General features: G+C 39.8%; 1 protein-coding gene across 9 annotated transcripts in view; it reads left to right on the top strand.

The window, feature by feature from the left end:
- Positions 1-17400, top strand: part of SH3GL3 (SH3 domain containing GRB2 like 3, endophilin A3) — a 129642-nt gene that overhangs the window by 55707 nt on the left and 56535 nt on the right. For 5 of the 9 annotated variants that reach the window (XM_061394529.1, XM_061394530.1, XM_061394528.1 and 2 more), the window contains 4 exons: positions 5171-5239; positions 10289-10361; positions 12617-12760; positions 16798-16931. In XM_061394529.1, the coding sequence (XP_061250513.1) occupies positions 5171-5239; positions 10289-10361; positions 12617-12760; positions 16798-16931 (420 nt within the window). Of the gene's footprint in view, positions 1-5170; positions 5240-10288; positions 10362-12616; positions 12761-16797; positions 16932-17400 lie in introns of those variants that run through there. The other 4 variants (XM_061394527.1, XM_061394524.1, XM_061394531.1 and 1 more) reach the window with 1 other exon arrangement.

Genomic DNA, 17400 nt, shown 5'->3' with positions numbered 1-17400 from the left:
ATTGCCTATTGGATTATTGTTTTTCCCTTAATTTTCACTTGTTTGGTTCAGTCTCTTGGCATGATAAATGATTTTTTTTAATTTTAATGGTAGATGCTGTATATGAAGATTTCCTCCAGAGAGGAAGTTTGATTCTGCCACATAATGAGATTAAAGGTCAATAACCTTGATGCAAACAGGGACTGAACAAAGTCAAGTTTGCATATCAGGCTCTGTGAGGGCCCATCTCTTTCGACCTTGCAGTTAGTCTTAGGCCTTTAGGCCTTCAGGATTTGAACCAAAAACCCAGGGTGTTTACTGAGGTTCCTTCTTTTTGGGCATCTTGAACTCTCTAATTTTGTCTCTTGATCACTGTGACAATGCAGAAATCTCCACTTAGATCTTTAGCCTTCTAGCAGCCACTTTTTGCTGGTAGCCAAGCATCTTGCCTTGTGCATATGCAGCTTAAGAATTGTCAAAAGCCTTTAGAGAAAATTGCACACAGCCTATTGGGTTTACTTCTTTTATGTCCTTTTTTCTTTCCCTGGAATTTTGGCCTCTTCTAGCCTGATTTCCTAGGTTACAGTGCACTTCAGTTTCCCTCTTCCCAGCCCAGGAAGGCTGCGGCAGGTTCTAGGCTGAGGCTTTCTGTTTAGCTTTTATATCACGTGTTGCAGGAATTTCCCCCAAGGGAAAAGGCAGCTGTGAATGTATTGCTCTTCTCAGAGCGTTTCCCTTCTTCATGATTTTGGGCCTCTGAGATCCTGATTGCCTTGGTTGCTCTCTGCTGCCTTCAGAGATTTTTAAAAATCATCTTGTATTTTGAAATATTTTTAGACTTACAGAAAAGTTGCAAAACTAGCACAGAGAACTCACAAGTGCCCTGTGCTCGTCTCCTAATGTTAACAACTTACAAATAACCTTCATGATTTAGATTTATACTTGAGTATTGTCTTGTTTTCCAAGCTGATAACAGCAGGACATGACTACTGACTTGTTGAATGAGAAAAAAAAAAAAAAAAAAAAAGGAGCCAGTAGAGAACGTGAGATTTTTGGTTCAGGGCTTCTCAAAGCACATACTATTCAGCTGAGACCTCTCCCATGACCAGAGATGGGTGGGAAATGCTCTATCTTACATGCACCCCCTTGGAAATCAACAGTGCTCATTTCCACTTTAAAGTCTCTGAAAAGTCTCTTTGAGTAGAGGTCTGCTTAATTTTGTTTATCGCCACGTTTCCAAGGACATGATGAAGGAGCTGTTCTTTTGTACGACTCTTCCTTGTATCCCGTGCAGCAGGTGTTTTGTGGCACATGTGTTGGCAAATATGGTTCCAAAGCACATTCTGGCATCCTGCGGTATAAAATCTGCTTCTTTACGTTTTCTCCTAGGTTCTGGCTTTCTTGCTGTCTAATTTCTTGCTTCATAAAAGGGAAGAAGTTGGAGAAGCCAAGAGTTCTTTGAAAACAGATATTTTTTCTTTTTTTTGCACAAGCAGAAGTCCAAGGCTGTGTTAACATTTACCACTAAAACCCCAACACATCTAGATGAAAAGCAAAAACTTCATGTCTCCCAAATAAATGTCTTTTGCATCACTGCTCTGTTGTAGTCTTTGAAAACGGTTTTTATTTTCCCATTATTGATTAAATTGGAGCCCACCAAGAAGTAGATGGTGAATGAAGATTGTCATCTCTGATTATAGCAACAGGCCATCCTGCTGCTAAGTCACTTCAGTTGTGTCCGATTCTGTGCAACCCCATAGACGACAGCCCACCAGGCTCCCCCGTCTCTGGGATTCTCCAGGCAAGAACACTGGAGTGGGTTGCCATTTCCTTCTCCAATGCATGAAAGTGAAAAGTGAAAGTGAAGTCGCTCAGTCATGTCCGACTCCTAGCGACCCCATGGACCGCAGCCCACCAGGCTCCTCTGTCCATGGGATTTTCCAGGCAAGAGTACTGGAGTGGGGTGCCATCCTGGGACAGGTTTAATTGGCAACATGATCCTTTTTCTTACAAGGGGAAGATAACAGGAGACACATTTCCTTAGCTATGTGTATCTTAGATTCTTTACTTCCATCTTGCAAGCCCAGGTCAGATGCAGTGTTTGTGATGGAGAAGCTGGATCGATGAGGGCTTACTAGTGTTTAAGGCTGAAGAGGGTAGATAGAGTTTTAGACTAAAATTTGGACACTTTTCCACTGTCTGCCTCTTCACTGTGTGTGTGTCCCTTATCTCCTAATGAATCTCCTTGTCCCCCTTCTGGTCAGTTCGGGGAATTTCTTGGCACCTTCTCATCCATTTAATTTGCTTTCCTCCGTCTGGGTTTGAAGAACAAATTGTGCTTCTCTCTATTCTGCATCTCATTGTGTTACGGCCATTTACTTCTGCTTCTCAGTATAAGTGGTTGCAATGTATTTAAGGAAGTTTATTTATTTTTGGCTATACTGGGTCTTCGTTGCTGCACGGGCTTTTCTCTAATTGTGGTGAGCAGGGGCTACCCTCTAGTTGCAGCGCTCAGGCTTCTCACTGTGGTGGCTTCTCTTGTTACAGAGCACAGGCTTCAGTAGTTCAGCATGTGGGCTCAGCAGTTATGGTTCCCGGGCTCTGGAGCACAGGCTCAGTAGTTGTGGCGCATGAGATTAGTTGCTCTTCGGTATATGGGATCTTCCTGGACCAGGGATTGAATCCATGTCCCCTGCATTGGCAGGCAGATTCTTTACCACTGAGCCACCAGCTGCTGCTGCTAGGGAAGCCCTGAAATGTATTTAGATTGATTGATCTTTGTACGTTTAGCATATTGACCTAGTTGGTAGACTTTCAGATGTTTGTTTAATTAGATTGAATGACATGTATCCGTTTGAAACATGGAGATGTTTTTTTTTTTTTAATGAATTTAAAGTAACACATTGATTTCAAAACACTGATTTTGCTGCATCTCACAGGTTTTGATATATCTTCATTATTAATTTTTTTTTGATAACTCCTCTTGGGACTTCCTTTTAAACTCGTTGTTATTTAGTACTGAATTCTAAAACTTTATACCTGCGTATTTATTTATATTGGATTGATTTCTAATTTAATTGAATTGTGGTTTAAAATGTGTTCTGTATGGTATTGACTGATTTGTGACCTAGTAAATGATCACTGTTTCTAATGTTCTATCTGTACTTGCAAAGACTATATATTATCTGTTTATTAGTTGGAGGGATATATATATTTGTGCATATTTTATCAAGGATATTAATTTGATCATTAAAACTATATGTATCTCTTCCAAGTTATTTTCTTTTAATCATGTTTGATCTGCCAGTTTTCTGAGAGAGTTGTGCTAAAAATCTCCTTAATGATTGTGGATTTGTTATTTCAATTATTTCTCTCAGTTTTTGCTTTATTTTTTTTCTAAGTTATGCTGTTAGGTAGATTATATTATACCAGAATTTTGGTGAATTGCTCCATTTATTATTAGATCAGGTCTCTCCTTATTAATTTTGTTGTCATTCTTCAGTTGCTAAGTTGTGTCTGACTCTCTGAGACCCCATGGACTATAGCAGGCCAGGCTCCCCTGTCCTTCCCTATCTCCGGGAGTTTGCTCAGATTTATGTCCATTGAGTTGATGATGCTATTTAACCATCTCATCCTCTGTTTCCCCTTTTCCTCCTGCCCTCAATCTTTCCCAGCATCAGGGTCTTTTCCAATGAGTTGGCTCTTCACATCAGGTGGCCAAAGCATTGGAGCTTCAGCTTCAGCATCAGTCCTTCCCGTGAATATTCAGGATTGATTTCCTTTAGGATTGACTAGTTTGATCTCCTTGCAGTCCAAGGGACTCTCAAGTTTTCTCTAGCACCACAATTTGAAAGCATCAATTCTTTAGCGCTCAGCCTTCTTTATGGTCCAACTCTCACATCCATACATGACTACTGGAAAAACCACAGCTTAGACTATATGGACCTTTGTCGGCAAAGGGATGTCTTTGTTTTTTAATACGCTCTCTAGGTTTGTCATCGCTTTTCTTCCAAGGAGCAAGTGTCTTTTAATTTCATGGCTGCAGACGCTAAAGAATCTGCCTGCAATACAGGAGATCTGGGTTCAATCCCTGGGTTGGGAAGATCCCCTGGAGAAGGAAATGCAACCCACTCTAGTATCCTTGCCTGGAAAATCCCATGGACAGAGAAGCCTGTCGGGCTACAAAGAGTCAGACATGACCTGGCAACTAAACAACAAGATAATTTGTCTATTAATATTTTCACTCTCCTGTGTGTTGCATTCTAGGTATGTCTCTTAAAAGCTCTATATAGCTGGATTTTAAAAATCGACTCCATTAATTATCCTTTCATGTGTTGAACTTATTTGCATGGATAATGATTACTGACCTTCTTGGACTTGTGATTACTATCTTAATTTTGTAGTTTCCACTTATCACCTTTTATGTTCTCCTGAATATCCTTTATCTTTGTTTTCTTTTGGATAGGAAAACATTGACTTTCCACTGATGTGCTGGTATGGATATTATGTTATAACTCATAGTACTATATGTATATTAGTTGTTTTGTGCTTTTAATAGTTACCATTAATTACATAAAGCAGATACTTCTCATACCTTATTAAATCAGTTACGCCATTCATTCTCCATCTCCTCCTTAACACAAATGAACCTTAGTGTGTTCAAAATAACGTGGTCCAGTGATTAAGACTCCACACTCCCAATGCAGGGGGCCTGGGTCGATCCCTGGTCAGGGAACTAGATCTCACATGCCACAAGTAAAGATCCCACTTGCCGCAACAAAGATAAAAGATCTTATTTATGTTTCTACTAGAGAAACTGCCTTGTGTTTACATATGCTGCTGCTGCTAAGTCGCTTTAGTCGTGTCCGACTCTTTGCGACCCCATGGACTGCAGCCCACCAGGCTCTTCCATCCATGGGATTTTCCAGGCAAGAGTACTGGAGTGGGTTGCCATTGCCTTCTCTGGTGTTTTACATATAGTAGGTGCATAATAGGTGTCTGTTGAAAGAGTGAGGAGTGTGTATTTTCCCATATTCTTAACTATGGTTATCCCCTCCAATGATTTTCTTAAAGGACTTCGTCCAAAAAATCCAACAATTTGGAATTGAACATTTTTTTTTGGTAATAATTTGAGTCAAATACTGTGATAACGAATGATTGTACAAACAATTACTTGTGTTTATTTCTACAGCTGTTTAGTGAAAAAATAAGTGGTGTTGAAGGAACAAAACTAGATGACGAATTTCTGGATATGGAAAGGGTAAGAGAACATTTTAATGTGAATTATCTCGTAAATTTGACTTTTACTGTGATATGAGATATACTGGTATCGTAAAGGATATTAGAGTGGGGGTCTAGGAGGTATGAATTAAAGTGTAGATTATGGAATCCAAAAGGCAGTTCTTTCATTACTTCCAAGTTCAAATAAAGATGCTGGCTGGCCCTTGAGAGATGGGCTATGGCTAACTGGTGCCCTCTACTGGACAAAGTCAGAATGCTCAAAAGGTGGCCCATCTTGGTGAACAGTTTCAGCCGAAGTAATTGTGATTAAGTATCTTGGAGAGTCAAAATGTATTAGTGGGAGAAGACTCTTCAAATACTGTAAACATTGATCTAATGTGTGGAGGACTCTGTTTCCATGTGTTACAGCAGCTGCATAACAATTTTTATCTTGGTTCTGCCACTGGAACCAGCTGCCTCTACTTGGATAAACTGTTTCAAACTTTCGTGACCTGTGAAACAAGGATGATAATGTGTGCTCTGCTTGCCTCACATGGATGTTTTAAGAACTATGCAAAAAAAAATTATATGTGTGAAAGCATTTAAAAAATCCCGTGAGTGTACTATAGAAATGATTGTTATCACATTCCAAAGGAAGACTATGGCCTCCGTGTCTCTGAACAAGCTTCCAGGTCACCTGTGTGAAGTCCTTCTCTGTTGTTGTTTAGTCAAAGTCATTTCTAACTCTTTTGCAACCCCATGGGCTATATCCTGCCAGGCCTCTCTGTCCATGGGATTTCCCAGGCAAGAGTAACGGAGCGGGTGCCATTTCCTTCTCCAGGGGACCTTCCTGACCCAGGAATGGAACCTGTGTCTCCTGCATTGGCAGGCATGTTCTTTATCACTAAGTTACAAGGGAAGCCCATGAATAGTTTAGGTGGAGGCAGAAGTGGGACCATCACTACTTATCAATCTCCTCAGTTCCCTTCCCTTTTGTTTTGGGACCTTTAAACATAACCCTGTGTTAATAACCAGACTCCCCCAATGAGAGAGGGCTGAGAGAAATCAGAGCTTTCTCTGCTTTCCAAGGAAAGGCTTCCTTGGGTGTAACATGGAGGATACAGGCTGTAGCAGGTAGCAGGGCTTTCAGCAGATGCTGGGGAAGGGAGTCCAGCCCCAGAACTGTGCCATGGGGTGTGTGTGTGGGGTTATCCTCTACAGGATGCCCTGGACCTGGCCTCCCTGTCTTCCGGGGAGTTTCTTGTTTCTGGGTGAGCACAGTTAATTTTCTAGAAATGTTAATGCCTTGACAGAAAGCTTATTTTGTTTTGGTTTTAGAAACAGTTTTGGAAGAATGAGAAATACAGAACATTTAAACATCACTGGCATACCTAAAATTACTTTAAAATTTCTTGATAAATAAAGATATTTTATGCAACTTTATTACTAACAAAGTGATTCAGTTGAAAGGTTAAATTTAAAAGCACATTTCAGGAATTTTAGTTTCAGTTGATGGACTGAAACCTCTCTTGATTACTTCTGTTTCCTCGCAGAACCCAAGTGAGTGACAGAACAAATATAAAAATAAAATTATTATCTGTTTTATTACAGCATCAAAAAGCGTGGAAATATCTAATAGGTGACAAGAAGCTTTAAGGACTTTCTACAACAGGTGAATTAGATGATATTAGACTCACCTGAAACATAACATAGACATGACAAAGTTAATGTTGGTTCAGTGGTAAAGAACCCGCCTGCCAATGCAGGAGACGTGAGAAATGTGGGTTCGATCCCTGGGTTAGAAAAATTCCCTGGAGGAGGGCATGGCAACCCACTCCAGTATTCTTGCCTAGAGAATCCCGTGGACAGAGGAGCCTGGCCTGGTGTAGTCCATGGGGTTACAAAGAGTCGGATACGACTTAGCGATGGAACAACAACAACAAATGAAGATATTCCATGACAAGTGCTAACCATATGCAACAGAGGAATAAAAGTGATGTCAAAGTAAAATCTGAGGCTAAAAGAATACTAACTGGAAAAAGATTTTAAAACATAGGAAGATGTATCATGCGGTCTATCAGAATACTATGACATCATATAACACTATGCATCATATAACATGGCATCTAAATATAGAGGGCAAAAGAATCAGAAAAATATAGAGAACTGACAAAATGCATAGCTTTCCCATAAAATAACAGATTAAATTGACAATAATAAATAGGATCATAGGGGATTTGCATAAAATATGACTAATAAATTTGATTGTAAGTAAATATAGTCTTCATTTCTCAAATTGAGAATTTATATTCACTTCAAATTCCTTCAAAACCGTTTCAGTAATCAATTATTTACTGGACTGTAGAAAAAAAAAACAAATTTCCTAAGTAAAATCGTAGAACACAAGAATTACAAGGAGGGTATACTTTCCAAATTCTGGATGTTTGGAAATGGAAGAACGTGCAAAAGGAAATGGAAAGTAAAATTAAAGATCACTTAGTCATGAGAACTCTGTGTCAAAACCTGTGATATATAGCTGTCTTAAATGCATTTAATAGAAAATAAATGTTGGAAGAGAATGAATAAATCGTTCAAACCAAAAAGTAGGAAAATAACAGCAAAACAAATCACTCTAGGTGAAAGGAAGAAATCAATACAGATAAATGAGAGATTAATCAAATACACAATAATAACAGCAAAAAGGTAGAATCAATCAATAAAACCAAGAATTATCTTTTTTTGAAAGACCACTTCTAGTAAGCGTGAGCAAGAGAGGGAGAAGGGAAAACACAGATAAACTACATAGGGGATAAGAAAGATACAAAGACAGATGTGGATTCTTTAAATAATTTTTTAAAAAAAGAATATTGTATGTAAACCAGGACTGCCAGCAGCTCTGTAAGGACTGAGGTCTGGGAGTGTCAAGAACCTAGACTTTGGGGCACCTCAGAGGTAGGTACCAACACACATGGAAATTCTAGGGTTAATTAGCCACCAAAGATGCCCAGGGAGGCATTACAAAAATAATTGTCACCTCTCTGCTTTCTCCCATATGTCCTGGTGGTTTGCTGAGATATGTACATTACATTTTCTTCCTTTTTTTTAAAAAGATTTTTCTTTTTTTTTTTTTGATGTAGACCATTTAAAAGTCTTTATCAAATTTGTTACAGTATTGCTTCTGTTTTATGCTTTGGATTTTTTGGCTGCGAGGCATGTGGAATTTTAGCTCCCTGACCAGGGTTTGAACCCACACCCCTTACATTGGAGGGTGAAGTCTTAACTACTGGACCATCAGGGAAACCCCTTCATTGCATTTCCTTAATCTGAACACATATACCCACCCTGCTGCTGCTGCTAAGTTGCTTCAGTCATGTCTGACTCTGTGCGACCCCATAGATGGCAGCCCACCAGGCTCCCCGGTCCCTGGGATTCTCCAGGCAAGAACACTGGAGTGGGTTGCCATTTCCTTCTCCAATGCATGAAAGTGAAAAGTGAAAGTGAAGTCATTCAGTCGTATCCGACTCCTAGCGACCCCATGGACTGCAGCCTACCAGGCTCCTCCATCCATGGGATTTTCCAGGCAAGAGTACTGGAGTGGGGTGCCATTGCCTTCTCCAATACCCACCCTACCCCCAGGATTTCCACTTATTCTAGAAGCAAGGTTTTGTTTTTAATTTTTTTTTGTTTTTATGCAATGAGTTATTTTTTCAGTGTTTATCTTGATTGACCACATTTGCCAACATGGTTAGTGGCATCCTCTCTCATTTGTAAAGGATTCGTTCCCTGTGTTGATTCCTGGGCTGTCTTGGAAGCACTGCCAGTATGTGCAGAGTTTTGGGCCATTTGTTTCTTGGCGTTTTTCCCCCAAAGAAATAGAAGAGTCTAAGTAAAAAAAAATTCTCGCCTCTACCTCCTTTCACCCTCACCCTTCAGAGGTGATTCTTAGATACCTGGTGACTTTTCATGTCCCAAGAGAATTGTGTACATGGAATGACCATTCCAAGTTGTGCTTTAATTAATATTGAATTTATACAAAGTTATAAATCTCAAACCCAGGTCTTAAGCCTTAAACTAAACATATGGATCTTATTCATATATTTATTAATTTCAGTATTGGGTTTTCCTTGTTGCTCAGTGGTAAAGAATCTGTCAGCCATTGTAGGAGACATGGGTTTGATCCCTGGGTCGGGAAGATCCCCTGGAGGAGGAAATGGCAACCCACTCCAGTATTCTTGCCTGGGAAATCCCATGGACAGAGGAGCCTGGCAGGCTACGGTCCATGGGATTACAAAGAGTTGGACATGACTTAGCGACTAAACAAGAACAACTTCAGTATAGAAAAATGGCAATCATTTTTAGTGAACTTCACTTTAGGTTCCATTTAGTCATACACTTAACAGATGAAATGCTTACACATTTATCACCGACTCATTATATAATTAGGCAAATTCCCTTAGAGTTTTCAAACTACAATACAAATGCATTGCTTAGGATTCCCTCAAACTTATTAGGCAAATTCCCAAATTGCGTAGGATTCCCTCAAACTTAACATCAAACCTAAAACAAATATTTATTTTCATTATTTTGATGATTTTTAAATTGTTCTCATGAGTGGAATATCCTTTTACTTTAAAACATTCTCTTTTTGACCATTGATGGTATAAAATAAAGCTATTGAAATGTGCATAATTAACTTTACTCTATGTGCTCACATTTATCTTCTGGTTAACCAACAGCCAGAGGGTCCAGAATTGGTTGGCTTGGTTTTGAGAGACCTTCAAGTATATCCAATAATCTAGTGGAGCATAATAACTTTTCCAAGTTTCCTAAATATTACATTAATATTCATTTTAATGCTGAAAAAGAAGTTAGTGTTCTCCACTGTCATTGGGAGGAGCAATTATTGAAAGGATGTCCCAGAATCTAAAAGTTAAGAAAATATCCCCTCTACCCAAAATGTTGAATTTAAAATCATTATAACAGTGTTGTTATAAATACTAACTTAATGAAATTTATTCTTCTGTTTGTTTTTCTGTTGAATTTGTTTGTCATTTATTAATATTTTTATGTTTCTTTCTTTTTTTTAAAGAAAATAGACATTACCAATAAAGCTGTTGCAGAAATTCTTTCAAAAGCCACAGAATATCTTCAGCCAAATCCAGGTAAAGTTAGAAAATGTCTTGAAATATTCAGTTGTTCGTTCACAGATTCTAATAACCGAGTTTTACTGAGCATCACAGATTCTAACAACCAATATTTACTGAGCGTACGGTTGACATGATCTAGAAACAATGTCCTCTATGTCCAAATAATGAAATTAAGTAGTTTAAAGTTGAGTGACTAAAGGTAGTTGCAGTGTTTCTTAGCTGATGACAAGCAGGGCAGAGACTTCTGTGAACTATAGAGACATTATTTGGATGGAGTCTTGATCTCAGAGCAAGAGACTTCTGCATGCATGCGTGTGTGCTCTGTCATGTCCAATCCTTTGCAATCCCATGAACTGTGACCCACCAGGCTCCTCTGTGCATGGGATTTCCCAGGCAAGAATACTGGAGTGGGTTGCCATTTCCTTCTCCAGGGGATCTTCCCCACCCAAGGATTGAACATGCATCTCCTGAATTGGCAGATGGATTCTTTACGACTAGTGCCACCTTGGAAGCTCTAAGACACTTTTCTAAGCAAAGAGATGCTTTGGAAACCCACTGAATATTTTGTCAATACTTTCTTATTCAGTTGTTTCTTCTGTTTTTTTTTTTTTTAATTCTGCCATCCTGTTCTAATGGTGTCAATGACTTTGAAACTGCTTTCACTTCGTGGCTCAAATGCTGATGAAGTGAATCGGATAAACCTGAGAAACACGAGAAGCTCCACTGTTACTGCAGCTTCTTGACAGGAGGTCTTTCCTAGGCACTGAAGCAGGATTCCCTTGATGAAGTTTTCCCAAGTTCTAAATTATAGAGACCAACAGAGGGCGTCCAAGCTTCGAATTCTGTGGATTTCCAAATCTGCTTTTACTTTGTATGAATTTATTATTTGTATATAATTACTATGATTCCCTTGGCTCTAGGAATCAGCACACATCCAAACATCTGAAAATCTAGGAAATAAATCTAAAAACATACATTGGATAAAATATTCTACATTTTAACAGGATCCTTGGGTGTTTTGTAGGCACATTAGTTTGGGAAGCACTCGCCTAGAATACATGAAAATAAATACGTAATTATTAAAATCAGAGAAAATAAAAATCTATCCCATTAGTGCTTAAAATTATCTCAAAGATCATCTAGCCTGCAGAATAAAATCCCAGATCCTTAGCTTGGAGTTCAGTTCATAGTACCATTTTCCCCTAAGTATTTCCTGATTTGTTCTATGTTAATTTCTTCTTCAGTCAAAGCAGCCTACCCTTTATCTGTTGGTTATAAACCATAAGCATTCCATCTTACACTATTTCTGAACTTTTGAGATGGGGGCATCTTTCCATCTTTATTCGGCATATTGTTATATTTTCTTTTCTGTATACCACATAAGACTTTATTTGTATAATGACATCTTGGAGTTTTTGCCTTCCAAGAACTATGTGTGAACTCCCTGAGGGCAGAGCATGTCTTAAGTGTCTCTTTTTTAAAATTATTATTTGACCACCTTGAATGGCATGGGGGATCTTAGTTCCCTGATCAGGGATTGAACCCATGCCTCCTGCAGTGGAAGCTCAGAGTCTTAACCACTGGTTCACCAGGGCGTCTCTGTCTTAGGTCTCTCTAAGGTCCTAGTAGTTAGCATGGTGTGTCACACAGAGCTGGGATTAGTCAACCCTCATGGCCTAGGTCAGAGAAAGGATTTAGTGGCCACCCACCATTTTCCTTGGGCCCAGAAGTGGAGCTGCACCCAAGGGACCATCAACACAGACTCCTGTTCACCATGGGAGTGTTTGTCTCCTACTGGTTCTGCTTCCTAAAATAGGAGTGTGCTGCGCAGTGCCCTGGTACCATGAAATTGAAGATCATCAGTCTGGATACACTCTTGGGGGGCGGGGTGTTAACCACCAATTGGTTTGAAACACCCACCTCAGCCATTCTATTCTTAGTTTGCAGTCAATCCCTGGGAAAATGTCTTCCCCAGTGTCAGCGTCTTGACTCAGTGAGTTAGCCATGGGTAGGGTAATGATAGCCTGGTTACTATAGTATTATTTGGGAGTCAACATAATTTCTTTTTCTCATCATGGCCCTTAGCACCTATCCTAGTTAATAATCTAGGAAGCCATGTGAGAAACTGGGTCGCCCAGGGCCCTTCCTGTCTCAGGTCTCTGACATTGAGTCCAGGGCGACCTTGATTTCGCAGCCGCATTTGTTAAATGCTATGTACCTGTCACTCTGCCGTGCCACTTTAAGGAATTACAAATGGTAATGTTTTTAAGCATACAGAGCTAAGCTAGGAATGCTGAACACTATGTCGAAGATCCGAGGCCAGGTGAAAACTACGGGGTACCCGCAGACAGAGGGCCTGCTGGGCGACTGCATGCTGAAATACGGCAAGGAGCTCGGGGAAGGCTCCACTTTTGGTGAGTATCACCACGCCACTGGGAGAGCTGAGCATGCAGCCTTCGTCGAGTTTTGGTAATGCACAAAATCTTCATTTTAACAACCCTTATTAATTTTTCCTGTTATCAAGAAATGCATGTTCAGGGCTTCCCTGGCAGTCTAGTGGTTAAGACTCTGCACTTCCAATGCAGGGGCGAGGTTCTATCCCTAGTCAGGGAACTAAGATCCTGTATGCCACGTGGCATGGTCAAAAATTAAATTAATTAAAATTTAAAAAATAATACATGTCCATCGTAGGACATTTAGAAAACATAGGCAAGTGAAATAAAAGAAGGTGCAGCATTACCCATAGTTACCCCCCCAGTGACGGGCCCGGTCACGCTCTTTGTTGTTTGTTGTTCTTTATATTAATACCTTTGGTTTATTCTTGTATTTATTCATATACAGTTTTAAAAATATTAAAGTGGGGTTATAGTATATATACCCTAATTCCCTTTTGTAATCTGCTTATTCCCACTGATTATAACACGGTCCATGTTGTTAAACAATCTTCCACAGTACTTTCCACTGTTTTTTGGGGGGGGATAGTTGCTTTACAGTGTTACGTTAGTTTCTGTCATACAACAGCGTGTCGCAGCCATGTGTATACACGTATCCCCTCCCCGCCCTCCCCCTCCCCCCACCCCACCCCTCTAGGGCGTCACAGAGCACCAGGCCGAGCTCCCTGTGCTGTGCGGCAGCTTCCCACCAGCTGTCAGTTTTACGTGGGCTCGAGTGTCCGTGTCAGTGCTGCTCTCCCGATTCACCCCACTCTCCCCTCCTCACCACACGTGCCCACATGTCCATTCTCTACGTCTGCATCTCTACTCCTGCCCTGCAGGAATGGGTCATCTGGACCATTTTTCTAGATTCCACATATGTGGAATATATATGATATTTGTTTTTCTCTTTCTGATTTACTTTACTCTGTATGACAGACTCTTAGCCCATCCACATCACTAAAAATGACTCAGTTTCATTCCTTTTCATGGCTGAGTAATATTGCACACAGGCCTTTTTAAAGACTGCATAATATTCCATATATCCATAGTTTGTTCAATGGATCCCATTTACTGGATATTTAGATTTTTTAATGTGAAAAAAAATTACACAGCATTTATGATAGCCACTTTCCTAGATAAAGCTTTGGAAATATCCAAGACTATGTTCTTAGATGAAATTCCTAGTAATTAAGTTGCTGAGTCAAGAGGATGCTTAGTTTTCAGGTTTTTGAAGCATAATTTCAAATGACCCTCCAGAAGGGTTATACCATATTGACACTCCTGCCAGGAGGGTATGAGAATGTTTCCCAGCACAGTTATACTAACTCTGAGAGTTATCCTGTTAGTTTCCTTTTAAATAACTGGTCATGTGATTTCTAGCAAATAGAACTGGTATCTGGGCACTGTTGTAACTTCGTTTTTTGGATTGTGTGTGAGGCAGGTTTTTTAGTCATGTTTGTCATCATCTTTGTGAGTTTTATATTTGTGTCTTTTGCTTATTTTTATGTTGAGGTGTTCATTTTTTTTCTTACTGTTCCGTGAACTTTTTCTTCTCTGTAAATATTTATCTGGGTGCACCGGCTCTTGGTTTCAGCATGTAGGATCTTCCATCTCTGTTGTGGCATGTGGACCCCTTAGTTGTGGCTTGTGGGATCTAGTTCCCTGACCAGGGACCGAACCCCGGGCCCCCTGCACTAGGAGCACAGAGTCTTAGCCAGTACACCACCAGGGAAATCCCTATGAGCCTTGTTCAGTGGTCAGAATATTTACTCTTTGTCTGTCCAATATGTTGGATGAAGTTTTGCCCCAGGTATGCATGTACCTTCTGCTGTTGTAGATAGAGATCATTTTAATGGAAAAAGATTTTTGCTTTTTGTTTAGTGGGGCTCATTGATCTTCCTTTGTGGTTTATGGCTTTGGTATCATGTTTAGAAAAACATTTCCACCTCTCCCCCTCCACTAGGAAACTGTGCAAATGTTTATTTATACTTCATTTTCATACATATGTTTTCTTTCCTTACCTTTAAATTTCCAAGCTCTTGAGTTCAATGGACAAATACTGTATAATAGGGTTTTAATTTTCTGTTCTCACAAATACATAGCTAGTTGCCCTAATACTTTATTGAAAAGTTCAACCTTTCTCAGCTATAGCTTTTCTGTTATAAAAATTTATATATAATATTTTAAATTTGTTTCTGATCTTTCTCTTCTGTTTTCTGGATCTGTACTCTGCTTTGATCAAGTACCATGTTGTTTTAAATATCATCATTTAAAAATATATTTAACTAAAATTTCCCCTAGATATTATAAAAATTTCACAGACATACTCACCTATTTTATTTTTCCAGATGAAATTTAGCGTCCTTTTAAGTTCCCTCTACCAAAAACAAAAAAATATTAATTTAATTTTATTTTTTGCCACGTTGTGTAGCTTGCAGGATCCCCAACCAGGGATTGAACCTGAGGCCCATGGTCATGAAGGCACCAAGTCCTAACTGCTGGACCACTAGGGAATTCCACAAAAAAGCGTATTAAATTTGATTGAGATTACTTTAAATTGATAAATTGTGGGTGAATTGAATTGTTAAGTCTTCCCGGAGAATTTGGCATGTTTGCTCCTCTTGTAGTGGTAACAAGGCAAGAGATGGCAATTGAGAATTCAGATATTAGGCCATAGTAATTCATTTAGGAAACTGGGGGGAAAGTCTTTTGAAAACTTATAAAAAAAACCACCCTCAAATGTTAATTAGTCTCAGAGGGTATCAGTGTCCTTTGGAGCAATATAATGTGAATTTTATTTTATTTCCTGGGTGATTGGGACCAAGATGGCCTATCCCTTGTTCTGAAGGCTGACCAGTGAAGGGAATAGGAGAGGCTGCCGGGCAGGCCCTGACATCCATGGACAGTCCTGCAGTGCATCCGGTCAGGTGACAGGGCAGGGGCTTCAATGCAAAGATAGTTTGGTCAGCTTGGTCACTACAACCCTCCTTGTGCTCAGCTTCCAGAATGTGTGCGTGCATGCTCAATCGCTTCAGTCTTGTCTGACTCTGTGTGACCCTATAGACTGCAGCCCGCCAGGCTCCTCTATCCATGGGATTTCCCAGACAAGAATACTGGAGTGGGTTGCCATTTCCTCCTCCAGGGGATCTTCCCCACCCAGGGATCAAACCCGAGTCTCCTGCATCTCCTTCATTGCCAAAAGATTCTTTACCATGAGCCACCTAGAATCACTGCCTCCCCACCCCCGCCCTGAGTGCCTACTTGCGTCTATTGTAGGTTAGCTGGTGCCAAATATCAGGGTTCCATCCAGCTAAAGCTGCCTGTGGCTGCTCAAGCCCGGTGGGACTGGCCTGCACCTCACTGCAGGAGCAGATCCTGCCCACCCTGTGTGTGTGACACTGCCAGGCTTTCTTTCATCAGAAAGGGCCGGGAGCCTTAGAACCGTCTCAAGAATACAAGGAGTATTCAATACAAGGCCTCAAGAAGACCTAGAAGCCAGAAGCTGACATGAGGATTTGTTCCCTTATTTCTATTGTCATCTTTATTGGTTAATACTTAGCCTCCATGAATGAATCCTTTTCATTGTTTACAAAGAGGGATTTTGTTCTAGTTTCTAAGGAACCTTTGGTGCCAGTTCACAAAACCACCAGTTTAAAATCAAGGAGCTTTAACCCCCTCTAGTGGCAGATATGGCAAGTGCCTCAGTCTGTCGGAGCTTTGGTGTTTTTTTTTTTTTTTTTTTTTTAAACTTTACATAATTGTATTAGTTTTGCCAAATTGGTTTTAATTCTCAGCAGTGGAAAGTGCAGAAGCAGTGAGGAAAATGTGTAAAATGGAGACTTTTTCGTTTTAACATTTTCTTTTCTCAGGGTCAAGATTCAGAGGTCCCAGACTGAGGACCTTGTTTCACATCATTGATCATCACAAACTTTGGGGAAGGAGTTAAATAAATATCACTGTTAACTTAGATTTGAAGTCTGCTAAAGAACCTTTTTTGTTTGTATTCTCTGTTGAAGGCAGTGCATTGATAGAAGTTGGTGAATCCATGAAGCTAATGGCTGAGGTGAAAGACTCTCTTGATATTAATGTAAAGCAAACTTTTATTGATCCACTTCAGTTACTACAAGACAAAGATTTAAAAGAGATTGGGGTAAGTTTTCTAGGCTGTAAATCTGCCTGTTGCTACTTAATATGATGTTTACACTGTTTAAAATCATTAGAACATTTCCATAGCGACTCAGTGAAAGCATCATCTTACTGTGGGTGGTAAAATAATAACTCAGTTATGGTAACCTGGCTTACCAGGAAAGAGTCCTAGGACAGTTAGACCTTTAATCTGTGTCTTATTGAAGCCAGCTAGAAGCCAAGCTCAAGATACCTATTTCTACAGTCGTTTTTCACATAACAAAATGATTCCAGAACTTTGTACTGGTTTTTTGATCATCAAAATCATGCAATACTCGTTGCATCTTTCTTTTTTTTAATGCCACCATCTATTACTTATTTATTGTTTTAACTTTTATGTTATATTAGAGGATAATTGCAATATTGTGATGGTTTCTTCTGTCCATCAGCATGAACCGGCCACAGGTATACACATGTCCCCTCCCTCTTGAACC

This window comes from Bos javanicus, chromosome 21 (assembly GCF_032452875.1).
Source record: "Bos javanicus breed banteng chromosome 21, ARS-OSU_banteng_1.0, whole genome shotgun sequence".
NCBI classification, from domain to species: domain Eukaryota; kingdom Metazoa; phylum Chordata; class Mammalia; order Artiodactyla; family Bovidae; genus Bos; species Bos javanicus.
The sequence above is the reverse complement of the archived record's forward strand: the minus strand, read 5'-3'. Positions and strand labels throughout refer to the sequence as shown.